General features: G+C 38.2%; 2 protein-coding genes across 2 annotated transcripts; one reads left to right on the top strand and one right to left on the bottom strand.

Moving 5' to 3' along the window:
- The first annotated feature begins 3,410 nt into the window (after positions 1 to 3,410).
- ttc22 (tetratricopeptide repeat domain 22) lies at positions 3,411 to 9,420 on the top strand. Its single transcript, XM_017479630.3, has 7 exons — positions 3,411 to 4,022; positions 4,151 to 4,206; positions 4,340 to 4,455; positions 4,731 to 4,849; positions 5,830 to 5,991; positions 7,623 to 7,775; positions 8,229 to 9,420. The coding sequence occupies exons 1-7, from the start codon at positions 3,462 to 3,464 to the stop codon at positions 8,751 to 8,753; spliced, it is 1,692 nt and encodes a 563-aa protein (XP_017335119.1). The 5' UTR covers positions 3,411 to 3,461; the 3' UTR covers positions 8,754 to 9,420.
- A 2,317-nt stretch (positions 9,421 to 11,737) lies between these two features.
- On the bottom strand, positions 11,738 to 18,499 carry ttc4 (tetratricopeptide repeat domain 4). The gene is made up of 10 exons (XM_017479629.3): positions 18,202 to 18,499; positions 17,856 to 17,973; positions 17,257 to 17,418; positions 16,477 to 16,554; positions 16,204 to 16,328; positions 15,920 to 16,006; positions 15,593 to 15,837; positions 13,143 to 13,227; positions 12,920 to 13,002; positions 11,738 to 12,181 (listed from the first exon to the last, which is right to left on the bottom strand). The coding sequence occupies exons 1-10, from the start codon at positions 18,310 to 18,312 to the stop codon at positions 12,079 to 12,081; spliced, it is 1,197 nt and encodes a 398-aa protein (XP_017335118.1). The 5' UTR covers positions 18,313 to 18,499; the 3' UTR covers positions 11,738 to 12,078.
- Between the last annotated feature and the right edge of the window lie 159 nt (positions 18,500 to 18,658).

The following is an 18,658-nucleotide window of genomic DNA, read 5'->3' on the forward strand; positions in this document are numbered from 1 at the left end:
ATAAAATAGCAAAGTAGTCCAAGTGATCCAGTTAATATGAAATGGATCAGTTGGATTGAACACTTTAATCACACAGTAAGTCATCCATCCATCCATCCTTCCATTTTCTGTACCACTTATCCTACACAGGGTCATGGGGCACAAGGTGTGGGACACCCTGGACGGGGTGCCGACCCATCACCCGGCACAATCGCACATGCATTCAGCTCAAGCACACCTGGTGAAACTAGTGAAGCCCTTGATTAGTTGTATCAGGTATGCTTGAGACAGCACCTGTTTTTCATATTTGTGCTGTTGTGAGGGATTCTATTCAGGGGGTTGAATAATTTTGAAACTGGAGAAATCCTTATAAGTTGCATTTTCAATTGAATTTGGGGAAACCACTTGAAGCATTCGTTGTGTTGAACTTCTAAAATCTTTTAATTTAATGTATGCATCAGCTTGATGGAAAACTTCACACCTACTTGCACTTGTACAGTGACAATAAAGGCATTCCTATTCATCTGGTGGGAAACTACAAATTAAAAACTAACAGCCCAGGCTACTGATTTATCTACCCCTGTTATTATAATATCAGCTTTGTGTTACCGTTGTACATAGAACATGAATGGCTATGAGTCCAGCACAGTTCTGTAATTCATCTGATTCAGCAACTATTAAACCTGCTGACCTAAACATGTTGGATCAGCTTTGTTTGAGCAGGGATGTCAACAGCTGTGCTGGACATACAGTTAGGCTCTATAATTGCTATAACTCTGCTAAAGTGAGACACGTACAAGTTAAATTCCAGCACTAAAATTCCTATGAATTATTGCACAAAATATCTGCTCCCAAACACAGCTGGCAGCTCATAAAAATGTGATTTCCTTTCTGAAGGTTTTTTTTCTTCCAGAGCAGCCTTACCTGCCACATTCAGTAAGTTAGTCTCATATTTTTTTCTACCTCATTTTCACTCCAAGGACATGCTTCCAGGGCCTGATGCAATATAGCCTAGTCCCAAAACCTGACACACAGCATTCTTTCCTGCAACACCAGATGAGAGATTTGGACATTTGGCTGTTAATAATACTGCCATGAATGCAGGGATGGGCAGTATATGCGACATTTAATATGTCTTTAAAAAAAGAATAAATAATTTTTTTTTTCAATTTAATTTGATTGTGGTAAGGTGGGGGCTCCAAGCTCCTGTGGAGGATAAGCAGTATGAAAAATGAATGGATTGATGTTTTACAGTAAATCTGTATTTAACTTGTCTGATATACTGTTTGTGTTCTTTGCTGAAGTATTTTGCAAAATATGCTCATTCTGGTGTTGTTAAGGCTGACACTCACACTGGAACTGTTCTAGGTCTAGGACCTTTGGTAAATAGTTCATGAACAGTACAGAATTTCCAAAGACCTAGACTGATCAGGGAGAGAACAAAGAGGTAATAGTGTGTTGGTGGACTCATGGTTAACAATGCCCTTTATACTGCCAACTAAACAGGTAAAAATACTGTATTTTATTGATTGATTTATTTATTTTGATATTTTACAATTGGATTGTTTTGGTATTAAGTATGTAGATACATTTTGATGTGTTTTGGCTTAGTTTTGGATTAGTTCAGGACCCATTGGTTAAATATTATATTATTTACAGTCTATACAGGTAGAATAATAAGCAGAGTTTTAAACGGCATTTTTCTCGAAACTCAATTAATCCGTGCAGCTTCTAAATGAATCTCTTTCTAGGAATTATTAATAATATACTCATAAACTCATATTCACTTGAGTAATGGGTCTGTCAGATATGGAAGTGGAGCACATGGTGAGCAGACTGAAGTGCTTGCAGACTAAAAGAATTTAGAAAGATAATATCATTAAAAGTTTGCAGGTAACACCATGGAAAAGTCATCATGAAGGAAAACTGAACAGCAGGGGAAAAAGGTCATCTCTCATTGCAGACATTAAAGACTTTTCATGCTTAAGTAAACAGATGGGGATCAGCTAGGATTCAGTTACTCCAACATGAAGACAGAGCTTTATGACCAGCTCGGGTTGTATTTGCATTGTTGCTGCATTATGGAGCTAATAATTCTTTATGAAAATGCTGCTGTATTTGAATTTTATGGACTGTGGAAACCGCCTAATAAATGATCTTGCTGAAGGCATTTTTCTACATGTGTTTTTAAATGGCCATGTCATTTCAGGGTGCTTGCTACTTATTCCAGCACCAGAATTCAGTTGACATCTAGTGGTCAGTGAAGGAAATGCAAAAATTATTGTGGTAGACTTTTTTTAGTAGACTTTTTGAAAGTCATTGAAATGACTGTAGTTGATATACAGTACAATGTGAATTCTAGATATATTCTGAATTCCACTATTGTCTTTTTGGCCATTAATAAAATTTAAAAACACATGATACATATAATGTTTACAGGAAAAATGTTCACATTATAAAGATGCATGGCTTACCATTTTGCCAAAACTGACTGAACCATTTGAATGATTTAATGTTTGGGATATATACATATTTTTCCATTGGTTGAAGGTGCAATAGACAGTTTTAGGTTTTCTTACAAGTACAAATAACCAGGAAAATATGCAGAGCATAATACAATTTAATGGTTTAAGCCATGACCTCAGGACAAGTGGAAGAAAAAAAGTGTTTGGTAAACTGCCTTCCAGATCAGAAGTGTTTGGCTGGGCCTCGTGTCAACCATCTGACTGTTTAACAAGTGTTTTGGTCATGCTTGAGAGCCCTTCCACAATAGGCCTACCTTGCTGCATAGCAACAAGCCACTTGTTGCAGAAGAAATGGCCGATATTAAAAATAAACATTTGAAACATATTTGCTTTACTTTTCTCCATAGCTAACAAACAATTGTACGAAAGCAGTAGAACACTCAAGGTTGTGTTTTCATGAACAGCATCGCAGCTGAGAAGATATACAGCTTGTGTCTGCGATGAAATCACAGATCTGGTGTTATTCATGATAACACAAGGCCTCGAGTGTTTTATTACTTCAGCATGTCCTCCGTCGCATTCCATGACATATCAAACAGCTCCAAAACAGAAGCTTACTGTAAGCAAGCCGCTCTCTCTGAAGTGTTTTTTTTTTTTCTCAATCTAAAAAGTTTACGGAGTCAGTAGACATAAAAGAAAAGTTCTGTTTTGGAAAATGAGAACTTTCCTTGGGTCTGTTTAGAAACAATACATTATTGATGACAAAGCAGGTGTGTGATCTGACATGCATTATTGCTCACATACCTGCCTACTCAATTCCTCCATTCTGACGCCAAATGTATTGACCCGGGAGTGCAGGGAACCAATACTGAAAGAGAAAAGCACTTGTCAAACCACATCATTCTTCACTCTTCCCCTCCCTGGTAAACCTGTATTTCCTGTCCTGGTTACAACATAACAGCATTTCTAGTGTCGGGCACTATCAGTATTAGTGTGTTGGATGGTGAAGAGACAACCATGGAGGAGAGCACAGACGAGGACCTTGAGTCTCTGATTGAAGGCTTGGCCTTCATCCCTGGACACTTTCACATGCCGCTGAATCTAAACATCGAGCCAAGTGGGCCAGCCACCCTGCGCCTCCGTGACACGCAGATAAAACGCGAGAACCTACGGGCTGAGCTCGAGGCTGAGACGGGTAGGTTGCAGTATGCTATACGAAACATGCTAGGCTTGCTAGCCTACCATCTTGAAGAGCTAGATGAAGCTGAGGAGGTTTTCCATAGCATCTGCCAGGAGGATCCAGGAAACCTCAATGCTTGGGCCAACCTAGCCCATGTGTACGAGCAGCTCGGGAGGGACGGTGAGGAGAGCGAGTGTCTAGAACGCGTGAAAATTCTCATGGACCTGGAGGCCAATGAGAGCCCAACAGATAGCAGACTCAGGGCAGCACGATGCCTGATAGAGCAGGCTTTTGCCCAGCCTCATGATGTGGAGCTGGATCGAGAAGAACACCTGCAGGAAAGACTGACCACCGCACTCACCTTGTATAATCGAGCTCTTCATTATGGAGGTGAACTGGTAAGACTTTGGCTTTCCAGGAAAAGCCTTTATTTATTTATTTATTTATTTATTTATTTATGTATAATATTTATTAAAATATAATTTGGACAGAATTTCACACGTTATCACTCTGTTGATTTTTACAGGTACCTCAAGAAGAGAAGTGGAGCTGGTATTTCAAAATGGCAACAATTCACATAAAGTATGAAATTCTCCACTTTTAATGTGACTGTTTAAATATACCTCAGCCAAATATTGGCTGCTTTAATCATAGACGAGTAATACATTCCTCCAGACATACAATACATTCTTTTGAAATCCTCTTGCCTTTATAGATTGTATGGTATTGTCAATGATTCCAAGGATTTAGAGTATACTAGGCTTGCGCACTTCAACAAAGGTCTGACACTGCTAGTAGAGACTCTAAAATCAGACACGACACACATCAAAGGTAAACATTTGTCTTATTAGCGTGATCACCAACAAAAGTTTTATCTTTTCCTTTGGTCGTTTACTTTTAGCTTTTTACTTGGCTTTGCTGCAGCTTCTGCATGCCTTGATAGCTTATGTTTTTATTACTTAAATGCCTTTTAAAAGTCAATGACTTTAATGTGGGATGTTAAATAAGAGCCATGTGTCACAGACCGGCCTGTCTAGTTTCTAATGTCATGACTGCCACGTCTCCATACCTAGTCTTTAAGCTGACTCAACTGCCTCTGTTCTTAGCACTTGCCTGGTGTTACATTGGTCTCATGCTTGAGAGGAAGGACGAGTTCTCCACTATCCCAATGTCAGTTCATGACTGTGGCCTGTCTGGATCTGAGCCGCTGTCGTGCTATGGATCGGTACTGTATGTTAATCCAGACATATCAGAAGCTATGCAGACTGTAGCTCTGTAGATGTATAGATTGTATCCTAACTTTAATGGGTTGTACTGTAAGTTTACTCCACATTCCTACATTACAACCCTCTTGCTACTTCTATCTTCTGAGTTTCTTAGCACAGACATTTATTTTAATTCCACATTATATAAAGCACTACTGTAATGTGTTCTGCATTAAAAGGAATTCTCCATTCTTTTTTTCTGCCTAATTCTATCTCTACTGTAAAGGTAGTAAATGTGTGATTACCCTGACATAATTTCAGCGTTCATTGTTAACTCAAAACTCACTTACTGAGAATTGTTGGGGCAGTTTAAAGTATGCGACTGATACACATTCAGAATACACACACACTAAAACAAAGGTCTTAGGATGAGACATGAGAGAATGTCTTGTTAAAGTTGTACTTTTAAACAATGGAGCAATATAATAAAAAGTAATTCCAGTTAAGGGTTTTTTTTATGCAAAAAACTTCAATTTACATAACTGTAAATTCTTTAGAGCTTTTTTTTTTTTAACAAACAAATTTGACTCAACAATGAAAAAATTCAAATAATAATAATAAAAAAAAAAATCTCAAAACATACCAGAGAAATCTTACATAAGCACTTACGGATGGAATACAAGTTTTTATTTTTCCCCCAGAAAAGGGAAACATGTCCACATGTGATAATCACATTCTACAGAAGCAGTAGATAGAGATTAAAAATGTTTTTTAATGGGCTATTTCATTAATAGTTCTAACCCTTACTGCTGTCTATCTCTAACAATTCACCTAATCTAGTTTTCCTCAGGCCTACATCAATACTGTCAGCCTTACACCTCCTACAAACACAATTCAGTTGATATGCTAAAGGAAATGGCTGGTATGTTACTTAATTAGTTGTCATGCATTACTGAAATAATATGCAGTATGAAATGATCTTCTTTGGGTGTGTTTACAGGGAATCAAACTGGCCACAGATGATGCATTCACATTGAATCAGCTAGCCAATGTGTTTTTTTGGTCAGGTAAATATGAGATGTCAATGGGCGTCTGTAACATGGCCCTGAATGTGCTGCCTGATGCAGAGCTAAACTGGAAAGCATACTGCACTCGAGCTAAGGTATGTACAAATGCATTGGAATGGCAAGACCAGTTTCTGATGAATATGATAAAGATGAATGAGACAATAGATCTCAGCTTTTATTTCCTGATATGTACATCTAGATAGGGTTTAAAAACAAAACAAAACAAAACAAAACAAAACAAAACAAAAAAAAACTTTGCATGAACCCACCCATTTTTCAAGTGATTAAAAAAAATCTGAACATTTATTGAAGGGTGTTTCTTGTTGCCCAGGTGTTCCCTGTTAGATTGATTGTTTAAATAATTAATAGCTCTGATTGTCTACTCTTGATTTGAGCCCTTGGTTTCACCTGTGATGACTGAATTTGTTGTTAAAAAGGATAAACCAAAATGAAGACCAGAGAGCTGTCTATGGGAGAAAAGCAAGCAATTTTTAAACTATTGCACAAGCACTGCCAATCTAACAATTTGAAATGTCCTAAAAAAAAAAAAAAAAAAAAAAATTGAAAGAAACCACTGGTGTACTAACAACCACACATCAAACTGGTCAGCCAGGGAAAACAGCAGCAGTTGATTACAAGCATTGCATTACATTTATTCATTTAGCAGACGCTTTTATCCAAAGCGACTTACAAATGAGAGAATGCAAGCAAAACACAGCATTGTGAGAGCTGTGAAGGAACAACCCTCCCTCCCAAGATGAAAATCAGTCAGTGTGATGTCAATGACTTCCACAGGAGGTATCACAATCCACCATTTGAAGAAGGCTTAGCAGAAATATAGAGGCCATACCACAAGATGCAAACAACTCATCAGCAGTAAGAATCAGAAAGCCAGATTGGAATTTGCAAAGAAATACAGAGATTAGCCACAAAACATCTGGAACCAGGATTAACCTCTACCAAAGTGATGGAAAGGCTAAAGTGTGGATAAAGAACGTATCTGCTCAAGATTCAAAACATACAAGCTCATCAGTCAAGCACTGTGGAGGTTGTGCCATGGCTTGGAGTTGCATGGCTGCTTCTGGAACAGGCTCACTAATCTTTATTGACGTTGTAACTCATGATGGTAGCAGCAGAATGAATTCAGAAATTTACAGAAACATTCACCCTGCCAATTTACAGAGAAATGCATCCAATCTAATTGGGAGGGACTTCATCAAGCAGCAAGACAATGATCCAAAACACACAGCCAACTTAACAAAGGACTACATCAGGGGAAAATAGCGGAAGGGTTTAGACTAGCCAAGTCAATCACCAGACCTTAAACCAATTGAGCATGAATTTAACTTCTTTATACATAATCCATCATTGTGTTGTTGCATCAACAGTTTAATCATGAGAGAGCTATGTAAAGGTCTAAAGTTGATTATATATGTGGTATTTGTATCTGGAGGCCCTTGATATGCAAGTGAAACAGTATATATTGTACATTAGCCATGTCAAAGTCAGCACTTTGATACATAATTTAAAGAAAAAACACTGTTACATTCTTGTCCAATTGCTTACAGATTGCAGTGTAGATTTAAGAAAATATAAGAGGTAATATCAATTACCCTTTCATTATAAACCGACCCAGTCTTCTACTCCTCAGTTTTCTTTATTTTCTAAGTATTCTGTCTAAGAAATCTTACCCGGTAAAACAGCTTTCCCCCCATTCTCTCTCCAGCTTAAAATCACAAACTATGTTAAGGCCTTGGAGCAGGCAAAGCTGGGACTGAGTGGGATTCCTGACCGTCAGGACCTGAGAGAGGCCCGAGCTGACCTTGAGCGGGTGCTGAGTGTTCAGCCATGTCTCAGGACTCACCTAGAGATGGGACAGGTGAGTCAAGACACCAAACATAGTTAAATGCTGGCTTACGTTGCTGCATTACTACAGAAAGAAATACCACGAACATGTTCAACATAAAAGTGCACGACATGTTAATACCAGTCATCATACCTGATCATGCACGAGTAATGACTCATAACTGCATTATTGGAAGTCGCCCAGTAGGGGATGGGTTTCCTTTTTGATTCTGGTTCCTCTCAGGGTTTTTTTCCTCATGTCATCTCGCCACGGTCGCCTCTGACTTGCTCTTTAGGGATCGAACTCTATATCCATATTTATATGCATTTATGTAAAGCTGCGTTTTTCCGGACTGACTGGATTTTCATGAATACCACATTTCTTTTGTAAAGACTCCTGCTCCTGTATGATGAATAAATCTGTTCATATCCAGCATGATAAAGTATTATGAACCTTTAATATATTATCACATCTTTCTTCTGACAGGTCTACTACTACATGGGTGTGGATGCTGTGAAGGAGAGTATAATGGTGGATGAGATGTCGGTGAATCAGGCTTTGGTCAGCCTTTCACAGGCCTTGAAGTGCCCAATGGGTTCCACTCTGCCAGAACTACAGCTCCTGCGTGGCCGGTGCTTGCTGCTTAAAGGAGAAGAGGAGAATGCCATCGACTGCTTCAGACAATCACTGGAGCTGGAGCGACCTAGAAGCTCTGAGCAGCAGGCGCTGCACTTCCTGCTGGAGGCTCTGTTGACCAGTTTCGCCAAGAGCACAGGGAACATCAGTCACATTTTATCCCAGTTGGAGGAATGTGTAAAGCAGGCTGAGGAGAGACATGGCACGGACATTGTCCGGGTAGAGCTCAGGCTGTTGTGCAGGACATACACTGATGAAGTGGCAGAGCTGTCAAGGGAGCTTGTGAAGAAGGGGAAGTTGGGAATGGTGAGGAGACTGCTGCAGAGCATACAGCCTCAAGATAAACTACCTCTGGGCAGATCTCTGTCTGTGTAAGAGTAACAGAAAGAGGATGAGGAGGACCTGTGAGCATTGGACTGCCTGGGATTGAATTATCCCTCATGTAGTAAAAAAAAAAAAGGGGGGGGGGGGTAAAGGGGATTTTCCGGAGGTATCCTGGACTGCTCAGTCATTTTCAATACAATGATTACTATACTATTGTCTGAATAAGGAGAGTTTTACATTTTTAACATTATAGACAAAAAAAAAAACATGCCTGTTATTGCAAAAACAATGAAACGGTGTCATTCTGAAAATACACTTTTAACTCCAAACTGTGGATTATTTCTCATTTGTAAATTGGTCCACCTTCCTATTCAAGAACATTTACTTCAAAGCAAGGGTTTTCTTTCTTTTTCTCACAAAGGCTAGATTGAGGAAAATTCCTGGGGTCACAGGCTACAGGCCAGTTGTAATAATAAATATAAAGAAACAAATAAAAGGCCTGACTGCTAGCATTAATCTTACCTTTAATTCAGGTAAATGTAGCTTAATAATACAACCCCAATTCCAAAAAAGTTGGGACGCTGTGTAAAATATAAATAAATGTAAATAAAAACAGAATTCGATGATTTGCAAATCTCATAAACCCCTATGTTATTCACAATAGAACATAGAAAACACGTCAAATGTGTAAACTGAGGAAATGTACCCTTTTAAGAAATTTTTTTTGGCAAGCCAGCCAGGAGGGTTATAAGGTAAAGAAGGTAATTTTGGTCTTCATGGCCACAACACATCTCAAAAAAGTTGGGCCAGGGGCAACAAAAGACTGGTAAAGTAAGTGTTACTAAAAAGAAACAATTGGAGGTTAACTAGCAACAGGTAAGTATAAAAAGAGTATCTTAGAGAGCCAAAGTCTTTCAGAAGTAAAGATGGGCAGAGGTTCAACAAGCTGTGAAAAACTGCATCACTTGAAACAAACAATTACAGGGCACTTTAAATAACTAATTACAGATTTGAATCATAAGTTAAATTCGTCCAGTACAGTCGGTAAGTAGGTTTATATTAATATGCTGATTTACATATGTTACTGTTTCTATAGTCACAACTTGTTCACAGTAAGTAATTTGTATGTAAATGTAGACAATTTACATGTCTATTAATAACCAGATTATTTTTACTGAACAATAAAAAAAAACTGAAGAAAAACAAAACAAAAACAGAAGTGTTGACATGTTCTGTAAGGAGACATTTATTTAACATCTGTGAAAGAAATCTCTGGTGTCAGTGCTCCGTACCACCAGAGGACATTCTTCAGGATTGATGGCTGTCTGGTTTCCTGCTAATAGGATTTTAAGAAGAATAATAATAGTTTTTTTCTCTTATTAACTTCAAGTGAGATAAAAGGAGAGGCTGGTGATGGAATGACTGTTTATAGCTGCTATAATGTAAGTAGCTAACTTATCTTGTAGACAGTCAACAACATTAAACATAACTGTATACAAATATAAAGTGATTAAAAGCATGACATGTCATACATTAATACATTAAAAGGTTGTGATATTAGAAGAACAAAAACTTTGTTCAGGTGGTTACGAGTTACAAGAAAATAATCCACAAGGAGCTAATGTGATGTGGTCAGACCAGAAGCAGAGTTCCTCTTAACACACCTAAGTTGATTATTTCATGTTTAATTCTTTATGAAATAGCAGGCCAACTTCATTTTGAAAGCAAATTGTGGGTCACTACTTTATTGCAATGTGTTTCATTATCTTTAATTGTGTCACTGAATTTCTGCTATGATATGCTGCCTGCATATTTACAGGAAAGGCTCTGAGAATGTCAGTCTGTGTACCTTCCGGGAGTGCGTGTCTCTGGTCTTTCACGCACCTCATCAGTGATACACATCAGCTTCTCTCTCACATGATGAATTCTCACGTATTTCTGAACAAATGCTTCCTGTTCCTGAACTGAACTAGCTACTACTATAGTCATTTCCAGAACAAACTTTTAAAAATTGCTTCCAGACAGCCATTGTGTTCAGAACAAATTATGTGATACAGACATATACAGTGCCTCCAGAATTTATTCACCCCAAAGCGATTAGTTGTCCCCCCCCACTTGTATTGCAACATCAATGCCAAGTATATTACAATGTGAAATTATTTATTTTATTTCAGTTCTCAAGAGAGTCATAATCCCATTCTAATATACTTAAATCTGATGTTGGTGAATACTTTCTGGAGGCCCTGTTTATCAAATAATTATATACTGAATATTATATGACAGTTAGTACCAACCATGAAATCCAATCAGTTGTGACGTGTTCTGACGGCACAGATTGTTCACTGGATATGTATCATTCAGCTCACCATGGTCACATTACTCCGAGCTGTTTTAAATCATTATTAATTCAAAATAGAAGAGATTCAAACATATGACTTAGATCCTTTATTTTATATGGTCAGAGTTGGAAGAAGTGTGACATTACTTTTATTATTAAAACAGTAACTTAAGCAGTAACAGTGCCCATTGAGTAGTTGAGTTTTCTTTTTTCTTTTTTTACTTCAAGCGACAGTTACAACTTCCAGAGATTGGAATAATAAATACATGTTTACTAAACATGATACGTATATTATCTTTAATGCTGAAGAGCTAGTTAGTGAATCTTATTGAAACACTGCTAGTTTACAGACTTGACAAAATCTATTTATTTCCCTAATTAAATATTCTGTTGCCTAGCAACAAGCACCACTGGTGGAACTACTTTATGGCAGAAGGAAAAAAAAAAAATCAACATTTGAAAAATATTTGTAGTTTTTTTGCATCATTCCCCCCCATTACTATGTAAAGTCTTCAAATGCAGCAACAATTCATGATAACACAGTCCCTCTCATGCTCTATTGTTTAAATTGATTATAATTTGTGTATATAATGCACACCATCTTTATATTACTCTTTTTAAGAACATACTGCTTGACTGCATCCTTATAATATTAGTTTAAGAATTGAGCAGAGAAAAATGTGGAGCAAAAGCTTACTGTTTTTGGAAAAGAGTTTATTTATTTAACCCGTTTCTAGGATGTAGTTCTTTACTTGATCCAAGGAGGCAGTGTTTTCATTACATGGGGCTCCATTAAAAGCTTTGTCTTAAGAATCATGTTTTTGTTTTTTCACCTTTAAGCTTCTGTGTGGTTCTCTTGTACGTGCATTAAAACAGTACTTTGAGTGAATTAGGGAATACTGATTATTAACATGAATTTGACCTTTGACAAATGTCATCATACCAATCAGCAGTCACTTATTCAGGACATGAAGAAAAACCACAATACAACAGGTGCTTCATCAATGGCCAATACATTCAGAGTCCTTTAACCATATTTCATTTCTTTCTATGGACTTTCTTTCCCGATAAAAACTGTTTACAAAATGGCGACCCTTTTACCAATATGATGAAGCTTGGAGTTCCTTCCTTTATAAAGCACCTAAACAAAGAATAAAAGGAATCTGTCAGAATAGCACATGCTATATTACTTTTTAACAAATTATTCAACTTGTTTAAAAGAAAGAAGGATGTCATGTCAGGAAAGGAATGCGGATGTGTGGTGTGTCTGTGATCGTGTGGGGACGATTGAGTAACGAATGTTTTCTTGGTGCTTGAGTGAACTCGCTGATTGTTTACACTGTGTACGAGTGAAAGAAGCGAGTAATTGAAGTGGTGTTTAGGTAGGCTATTGTGTTGTCCCATTCCACGGTTTGCCTTATATGTGGCTGAGTGTACACCTCATTTGTATATATTGCAACCTATTGCAAATATTTCTTTTCTTGGTATCATGAAAGCTGGAGGGGTTGGGTGCCGTTTATTTTGAGTCTGTCTTTTGTTCTCTGTTTTGAATCAGCAAGGGAGTTAGCTTAGACTCTGTATTTTATTTCCAAGTAATTTTTCTGATGTTAGGTTATTTGAAATGATACGGGTCAAGATAACTCCCATTTTGTTTTATTATTTTGCCCTTGCCCAGCCGTGAAGAGATTGGCTTTTTGACTGATTGGTTTGTTTTGGGATTATTTCTTTCTTGCCAGCATTAAATTGGCAAAGAGAACAAAGATTTGAACGAAACGTGTGTCAACTTCATTATTACGATTATTAGTTATGTTACTACTCTTTATGTTCCACCTCGACCCTACACCGGGGTCGTAACAGATCTTTAAATAGGAAAAATTACCATGGACGCTGTAGGATGTCTAGAAGAGATGTCTCCAGATCCACTTCATACAAGTGCCCCTTCCTGTGATCTTCAAGAAACAGCTATAATAACGAGTTACATATGAAGACGAGGATGTGTCATAAGTTACACAAAAATTAAAAGCGTAAAAAGAAAAATCTAATTCACGCTATACTGAATTAAACATATTAACATATGGGTAGAACTGGAGTTCTAGACTGACCTGAAGATTTTGTGGCTTATATTTTCTGTCTGTGTCCCATGGAGGAAGTTCCTCTCCAAACATGACTGTTAAGTGATCTATAAAACTGAACAACAAGCAAAACACACACTGTGAAGTGACCAGATAACTCTATAATTCACACACATACAGTAGGGTAAAATAAAACTAGGTCTTACACCAATAACTGCATTTATTTTATTATAGGAATAAAACATGACAGGGTATGAGGTTATAGGAAAATAATGAATGACAGGGTGGAGTGATGTCGCGTGACTTGAAGTGGAGTAACCCTGAAGTGGATTCATTTTCTATAACCGCACATACTGATGTGTTTTATCCCTTGTATACGACAGAAATTTTTGCCCGTGTTTACAAGTTTTCATTTATTAATGAACGACGCATCCTGCTTTTTAACTGTTTTAGTAACATTTAATGTTGTGGAATGTCTGTGAGACAAGTTAATTTGTGTTATCACATATTATAGCAGCTTTCTTTGACTCTTTCAAAGTTAATCATACCAAAAAAAGAAAAGAAAAGAAATAATAATAAAAAAAAAAGAAGTCAATTCATGCCATGACACTTTCCATAAATGTTCCCTAACAGAACATTTCCTGTATCGACAGCTGTGCATTTTTCTTTGTAACATAGCATTAATAACACTTATTAATCCATTCATTAGTAGCTTTAGACCTTTCATGATATAAAGCCCTGTGAATGAGTTGTTACTATAGAAACAGTAACATATTAGAATAAGTGTAATAATATAAACTTGTGATATCAATTACAGAAAGTCCTATTGGACCTACTGTAATAGAGAACTAAACACTTTCTGACCAATCAGATCAGAGAATTCAACAGTGCTTAGTAAAAAAAAAAATCTAATGGAAATTTAAAGCTATTATTTTTGCTATTTAAGAATACATTACTTGATTTACATCCCCAAATCTGAAAGTTGGGACAGTATGGAAATGCTAATAAAAACAAAGAGGAATGATTTGTAAATGTACTTTGACTTGTATTTAAACAAAAAACGTATAAAAGACAAGGTATTTGATGTTTTACCTAATCAACTGATAGTTTTTGGAAGATAAACATTTATTTTTAAATTGATGCATGCAGCATGTTCCAAAAAAGTTGGGACGAGGCAATTTAGGACTAATAGCGAATAATAAGTTGAGATAAGAAGGTGATGTGAAACAGGTGAGGTGGTCGTCTAATCGTAGTATATAAGGAGCCTCTAAAAAAAAAAAAAAAAGGCCTAGTCCTTCAAGAGCAATGATGGGTCGAGGCTCGCCAATCTGCCAACAGATGCGTCACCGAATAATCCAACACTCTGAGAACAACATTCCCCAAAGACAAACTGGTAGGATTTCGTGCATTTCACCTTCTACAGTGCACAATATAATTAAAAGATTCAAGGAATCCGGTTAAATCTCAGCACATAAAGGGCAAGGCTGAAAATCACTTCTGAATACGTGTGATCTCCGATCCCTCAGACGTCACTGTCTTAAAAACCATCATGAGTCTGTAACAGATATCTTGACATGGGCTCGGGAATACTTTGGTAAACCTTTGTTAGTCAACGCCATTCGCCGCAGCATCCACAGATGCAATTTAAGGCTTTACTATGCAAAGCAGAAGTACATCAACACTGTCCAGAAGCGCCGCCGACTTCTCTGGGCTCAATCTCATCTGAGATGGACAGTAGCACAGTGCAATCGTGTTTGGTGGTCTGACGAGTCAACATTTCAAATAGTTTTTGGACAAAACAGTCGTCGTGTTCTCCGGGCCAAAGGGGAAAAGGACCCTCCAAGCTGTTATCATCATCAGGTCATCAGGTCCAAAAGCCAGCGTCTGTCATGGTATAATAAGCGCATGGATGCGTAAGCATAGTGTGCAGATGCTAGCATGACCTGTCTGCAGTCCTGACTTGTCTCCGATTGAAAATGTTTGGCACATTATGAAGCGCAAAATAATGTAGCGAAGGCCCCGTACAGTTACGCAGCTGAAGAAATGCATAATGGATGAATGGGGGAAAATTCCGCTTGCTAAACTTAACCAACGGGTGTCTTCTGCGTCCAAACACTTAATAAGTGTTATTAAAAGAAAAGGTGATGTTACACAGTGGTAAACAATCGACTGTGCCAAAGTTTTTGGAGTGTGTTGCAGTCATCAGATTTTAAATAAGTGTATATTTTCAAAAATAAATCAAGTTCACAAAGTAAAACGTCAAATATTGTGTTAATAATGTGTTTTCAATATAGTACAAGAGGAACAGAATTTTCAAAACGCTTTTTGTTTCTTTCTTTTTTTTGCATTTTTCATACTGTCCCAACTTTTTCGGAATTGGGATTGTATAGTAAAAAGTTGTAATCATATTAGTGAAGCAATATAAAGGATCATGATACCGTACATGAATGAGTGCAAAACCATGACTGATGAATGCAGACCTGGAGTTTTCACAGAAGGCTGAGACGAAGTCGGTCTGTCTGTGCTCAGGGTAAAGGAACAGAACAGGCCAGTGGAGGACGCCCTGCTCATCCAGGTACACCTGTGCTCCTGTGACTTCCTGAGAGCTCAGTCCATCCAAACTCAACTCTGCCATGGCTGCTGTGGATCCTTCATCACCATCATCCTCACTGTGAGAGCCCTTATGCTGAGCCTTCTTAGCTTTTAGAAGCCTAATGCCACGCTCCTGGTCCAAACAGCATCTTGATCAGTTTCGACTTTTGGAAGGTGATTTGTGCTGGATGTAGGCATATAATACAAGGCTTTACCTTAATAGCAGCCAACAGTGCTCCTTTCTCCTTCTGCTCCTTTTTCTCTTTAGCTTTGGCCTTTCTGGCATCTCGTTCTGCAGCCCTCTAGAACACAAGACAACCGGTACAAATGCTATGGAAAATGGAGGCATAACACACAGATCACACAAACCCTATCTGCGATGCATGGGAATTAAAGTAAGACAAAAAATAAGCATACTGTACAGTTTAATTAATTTACAGCATGGTTATTTTTATTTATATTAATTATTTACGTAGTTGCTAGTCTTGGCTCTGCCTACCTTCTGTTTGTCTGCACTAGCTCTGAGCTCCAGCAGTTTCTTATCGGTAGGCTGAACCTTGAGGCCTTCATCACACCACTGCAATGCATCTGTATAATTATGCAGCTCCATACAGCACTGGGCTCCTATAAATGCACACACACACACACAATGCTTAGAGACTAATGTTATTTGATAAGTAACTTGATTAAGTAGCAATTTATATTTATCAAAATAAATTGCCATTATATTGAAACAATGTGTACATTATTATATATTTTTCTTGCTACTCACCTCTGATGATGGCTTTAATGTGGCCTGGTTTCAGTTTCCATGCAGCAGTTGCATCATTCAAAGCTGATCGCATATTTCCTGTAGAAGGTTTACAAAATGAAAATCCAATTGTGGTATAAATGCATTGCATAAATGTGAGCTATTACTGCTGTATATTAGTTAAATCAGCTAAATATTGTTTTCTTTTCTGCTCTTTGCAGTGTTTAACTTTGTGTTTAAAATCAAGGCAGAGAAATCAAATCTATAAACAGACGAGTGACAAATTAAAGGAAAAAACAACGAATACAGAGGGGGCATTTGTTTGCATCCGCTTGCCTCCTAAGAGGGAAGCATCACTGCAAAACAATTCAAAGTTCTTTTGAACTTATGATGAACCATTTCTTTCCCAATGGGAGTGGTCTCATCCAGGATGACCCCGCCCCCATCCACAGGGCACAAGGGCTCAATGAATGGTTTGATGAGGATATAAATGATTAAAATAATATGCTATGGCCTTCACAGGCACCAAATCTCAACCCAGTTGAGCACCAATTGAACACTCTCAATCATCATCACCAAAACACTGACTGAGTGGATATCTTTTGAAAGAACATTCAGTTCCAGAGACCTGTAGGATCTGTGTCAAAGCACACTGAAGTTACGCATTCTGGTCGCCTGTAGTGCATCAACAGTTTACGAAGTCATTTTATGTTGATTTTTCCTTTAGTTTGTCCTCATCCGTAGTTTACTCCAGTGCCACACATGACCAAAATACACTTGCTTTAAGAGAAATATCCTCACCTAGATGGAAGTGGGCTGCAGCACGATTGGTATAAAGGACAGCGTTTAAGTCCGAGTCGGCCGAGTTTTTTTTCAGGCCTGCTGTGTAGGACACTATAGCTTTCTGATAGTTCTTTTCCTTAAAATACTCATTGCCCTCGTCCTTTAGACGCTTTGCTTGCTCTGTAGGGGAGGAAGTAAAGTTAGGTTTAGTAAACTGAAGTACTGTATATTTGAAACACTGAGTAATCCCTGTGGTTAAACAATTGCAACAGCCTGAGAAGCTGTATACTGGCGATATCCTCCTAAGTACTCCAAAAATCCAGTGGGTGGAGTCTGACCTGATCCAGCACCTCCTACCTGGGCAGAGTCAGACCAAAAGTCCTGTGGTTGGAATCTGACCTGAGCCAGCACCTCTCACCTGAGCCAGCACCTCTTACCTGGGCAGAGTCAGACCCAAAGATAAGTGGGTGGAGTCTGACATGATCCAGGGGGTGGAAACATGCAGCTGCATAAAGGTGTTAAGTGTGTTGTTCCTTGGTTTAGGGATATAGGAGGCGTTGGATCAGGTCCAGCTCCACCCCTGGACTTTTGGTTCTGCAGTGAGGACTACCTCATACCATCAGGTGGTCCGTCATCATCATGTATAATGGATTGGATACAGGCAAGATCAGGATGTTTAATGGGGTCTATGTCCTCTGGAGCAGCCTTCATGAACATGGGCACTTTATCAAACTCCTAGGATGCAAGATTATCACAGTTCAATACATTTGTGACTCTCACATATTAAATCAGTTAATATTAACAACCTTTTATGGGTCATCAATAGTTAAACCTTTTTATCATTACCCTTCTATTATGCAAGAAATGAACCTTTAATAGGAGAGGTGTTAAATGGCGCACTTATATACGAGTTATATTCTCTACTAATCAGCAAACACCTGTTACAGACTTGTCCACTCTTACCTCCTCCCAGTTGCTTTCACTGAACGCATTTTGGTATTTGCAGGTCTTAAATTTCTCCATGAACTCGTCCATGCCATCATCGCTTTCTTCTTCGTGGGCCTGTGAAGCCATTGTTTTTGTCACTTATAATGTATTTTTTTATGAGACCTTTATACCATTTACCGCATTGCAAACTGGACTATAATTCACTTTGAGAAGAAAGGACAAGCAGTACACTCCAACGTTATACAGTTAGTAAACACATGTGCGTTCCGTTCCTTCCGGGAGTGACGTCGCGCCTCTACGTCACTCTAAACCGGCACTCTTAGTGAGTTACCGAACCTGCTAGAGATATTTAGCGCCACCGTGTGGTCCGGAGTACATTTAAAGCCAACCTTCCTCCAATCGAATAAAACTCCGACCATTTTTCTTAACCAAGACAGCATGGTGGAAAAAGGGAATGAACACGCATTGCCAA

The sequence above is a fragment of the Ictalurus punctatus genome, chromosome 11 (genome assembly GCF_001660625.3).
Source record: "Ictalurus punctatus breed USDA103 chromosome 11, Coco_2.0, whole genome shotgun sequence".
Taxonomy (NCBI): Eukaryota; Metazoa; Chordata; class Actinopteri; order Siluriformes; family Ictaluridae; genus Ictalurus; species Ictalurus punctatus.

Bases quoted from the DNA above. Each gene is read 5' to 3' on its own strand.
- ttc4 (XM_017479629.3), bottom strand. From the start codon at position 18,312: ATGGCTTCACAGGCCCACGAAGAAGAAAGCGATGATGGCATGGACGAG. The intron at 16,555-17,256 runs GTGAGGATATTT...AACCTTCTACAG, and splicing joins TGCAGCCCACTTCCATCTAG to GAAATATGCGATCAGCTTTG. The intron at 13,228-15,592 runs GTCTGCATTCAT...CTTGTTGTTCAG, and splicing joins GCCTTCTGTGAAAACTCCAG to TTTTATAGATCACTTAACAG.
- ttc22 (XM_017479630.3), top strand. From the start codon at position 3,462: ATGGAGGAGAGCACAGACGAGGACCTTGAGTCTCTGATTGAAGGCTTG. The intron at 4,023-4,150 runs GTAAGACTTTGG...TGATTTTTACAG, and splicing joins TTCATTATGGAGGTGAACTG to GTACCTCAAGAAGAGAAGTG. The intron at 5,992-7,622 runs GTATGTACAAAT...TTCTCTCTCCAG, and splicing joins CATACTGCACTCGAGCTAAG to CTTAAAATCACAAACTATGT.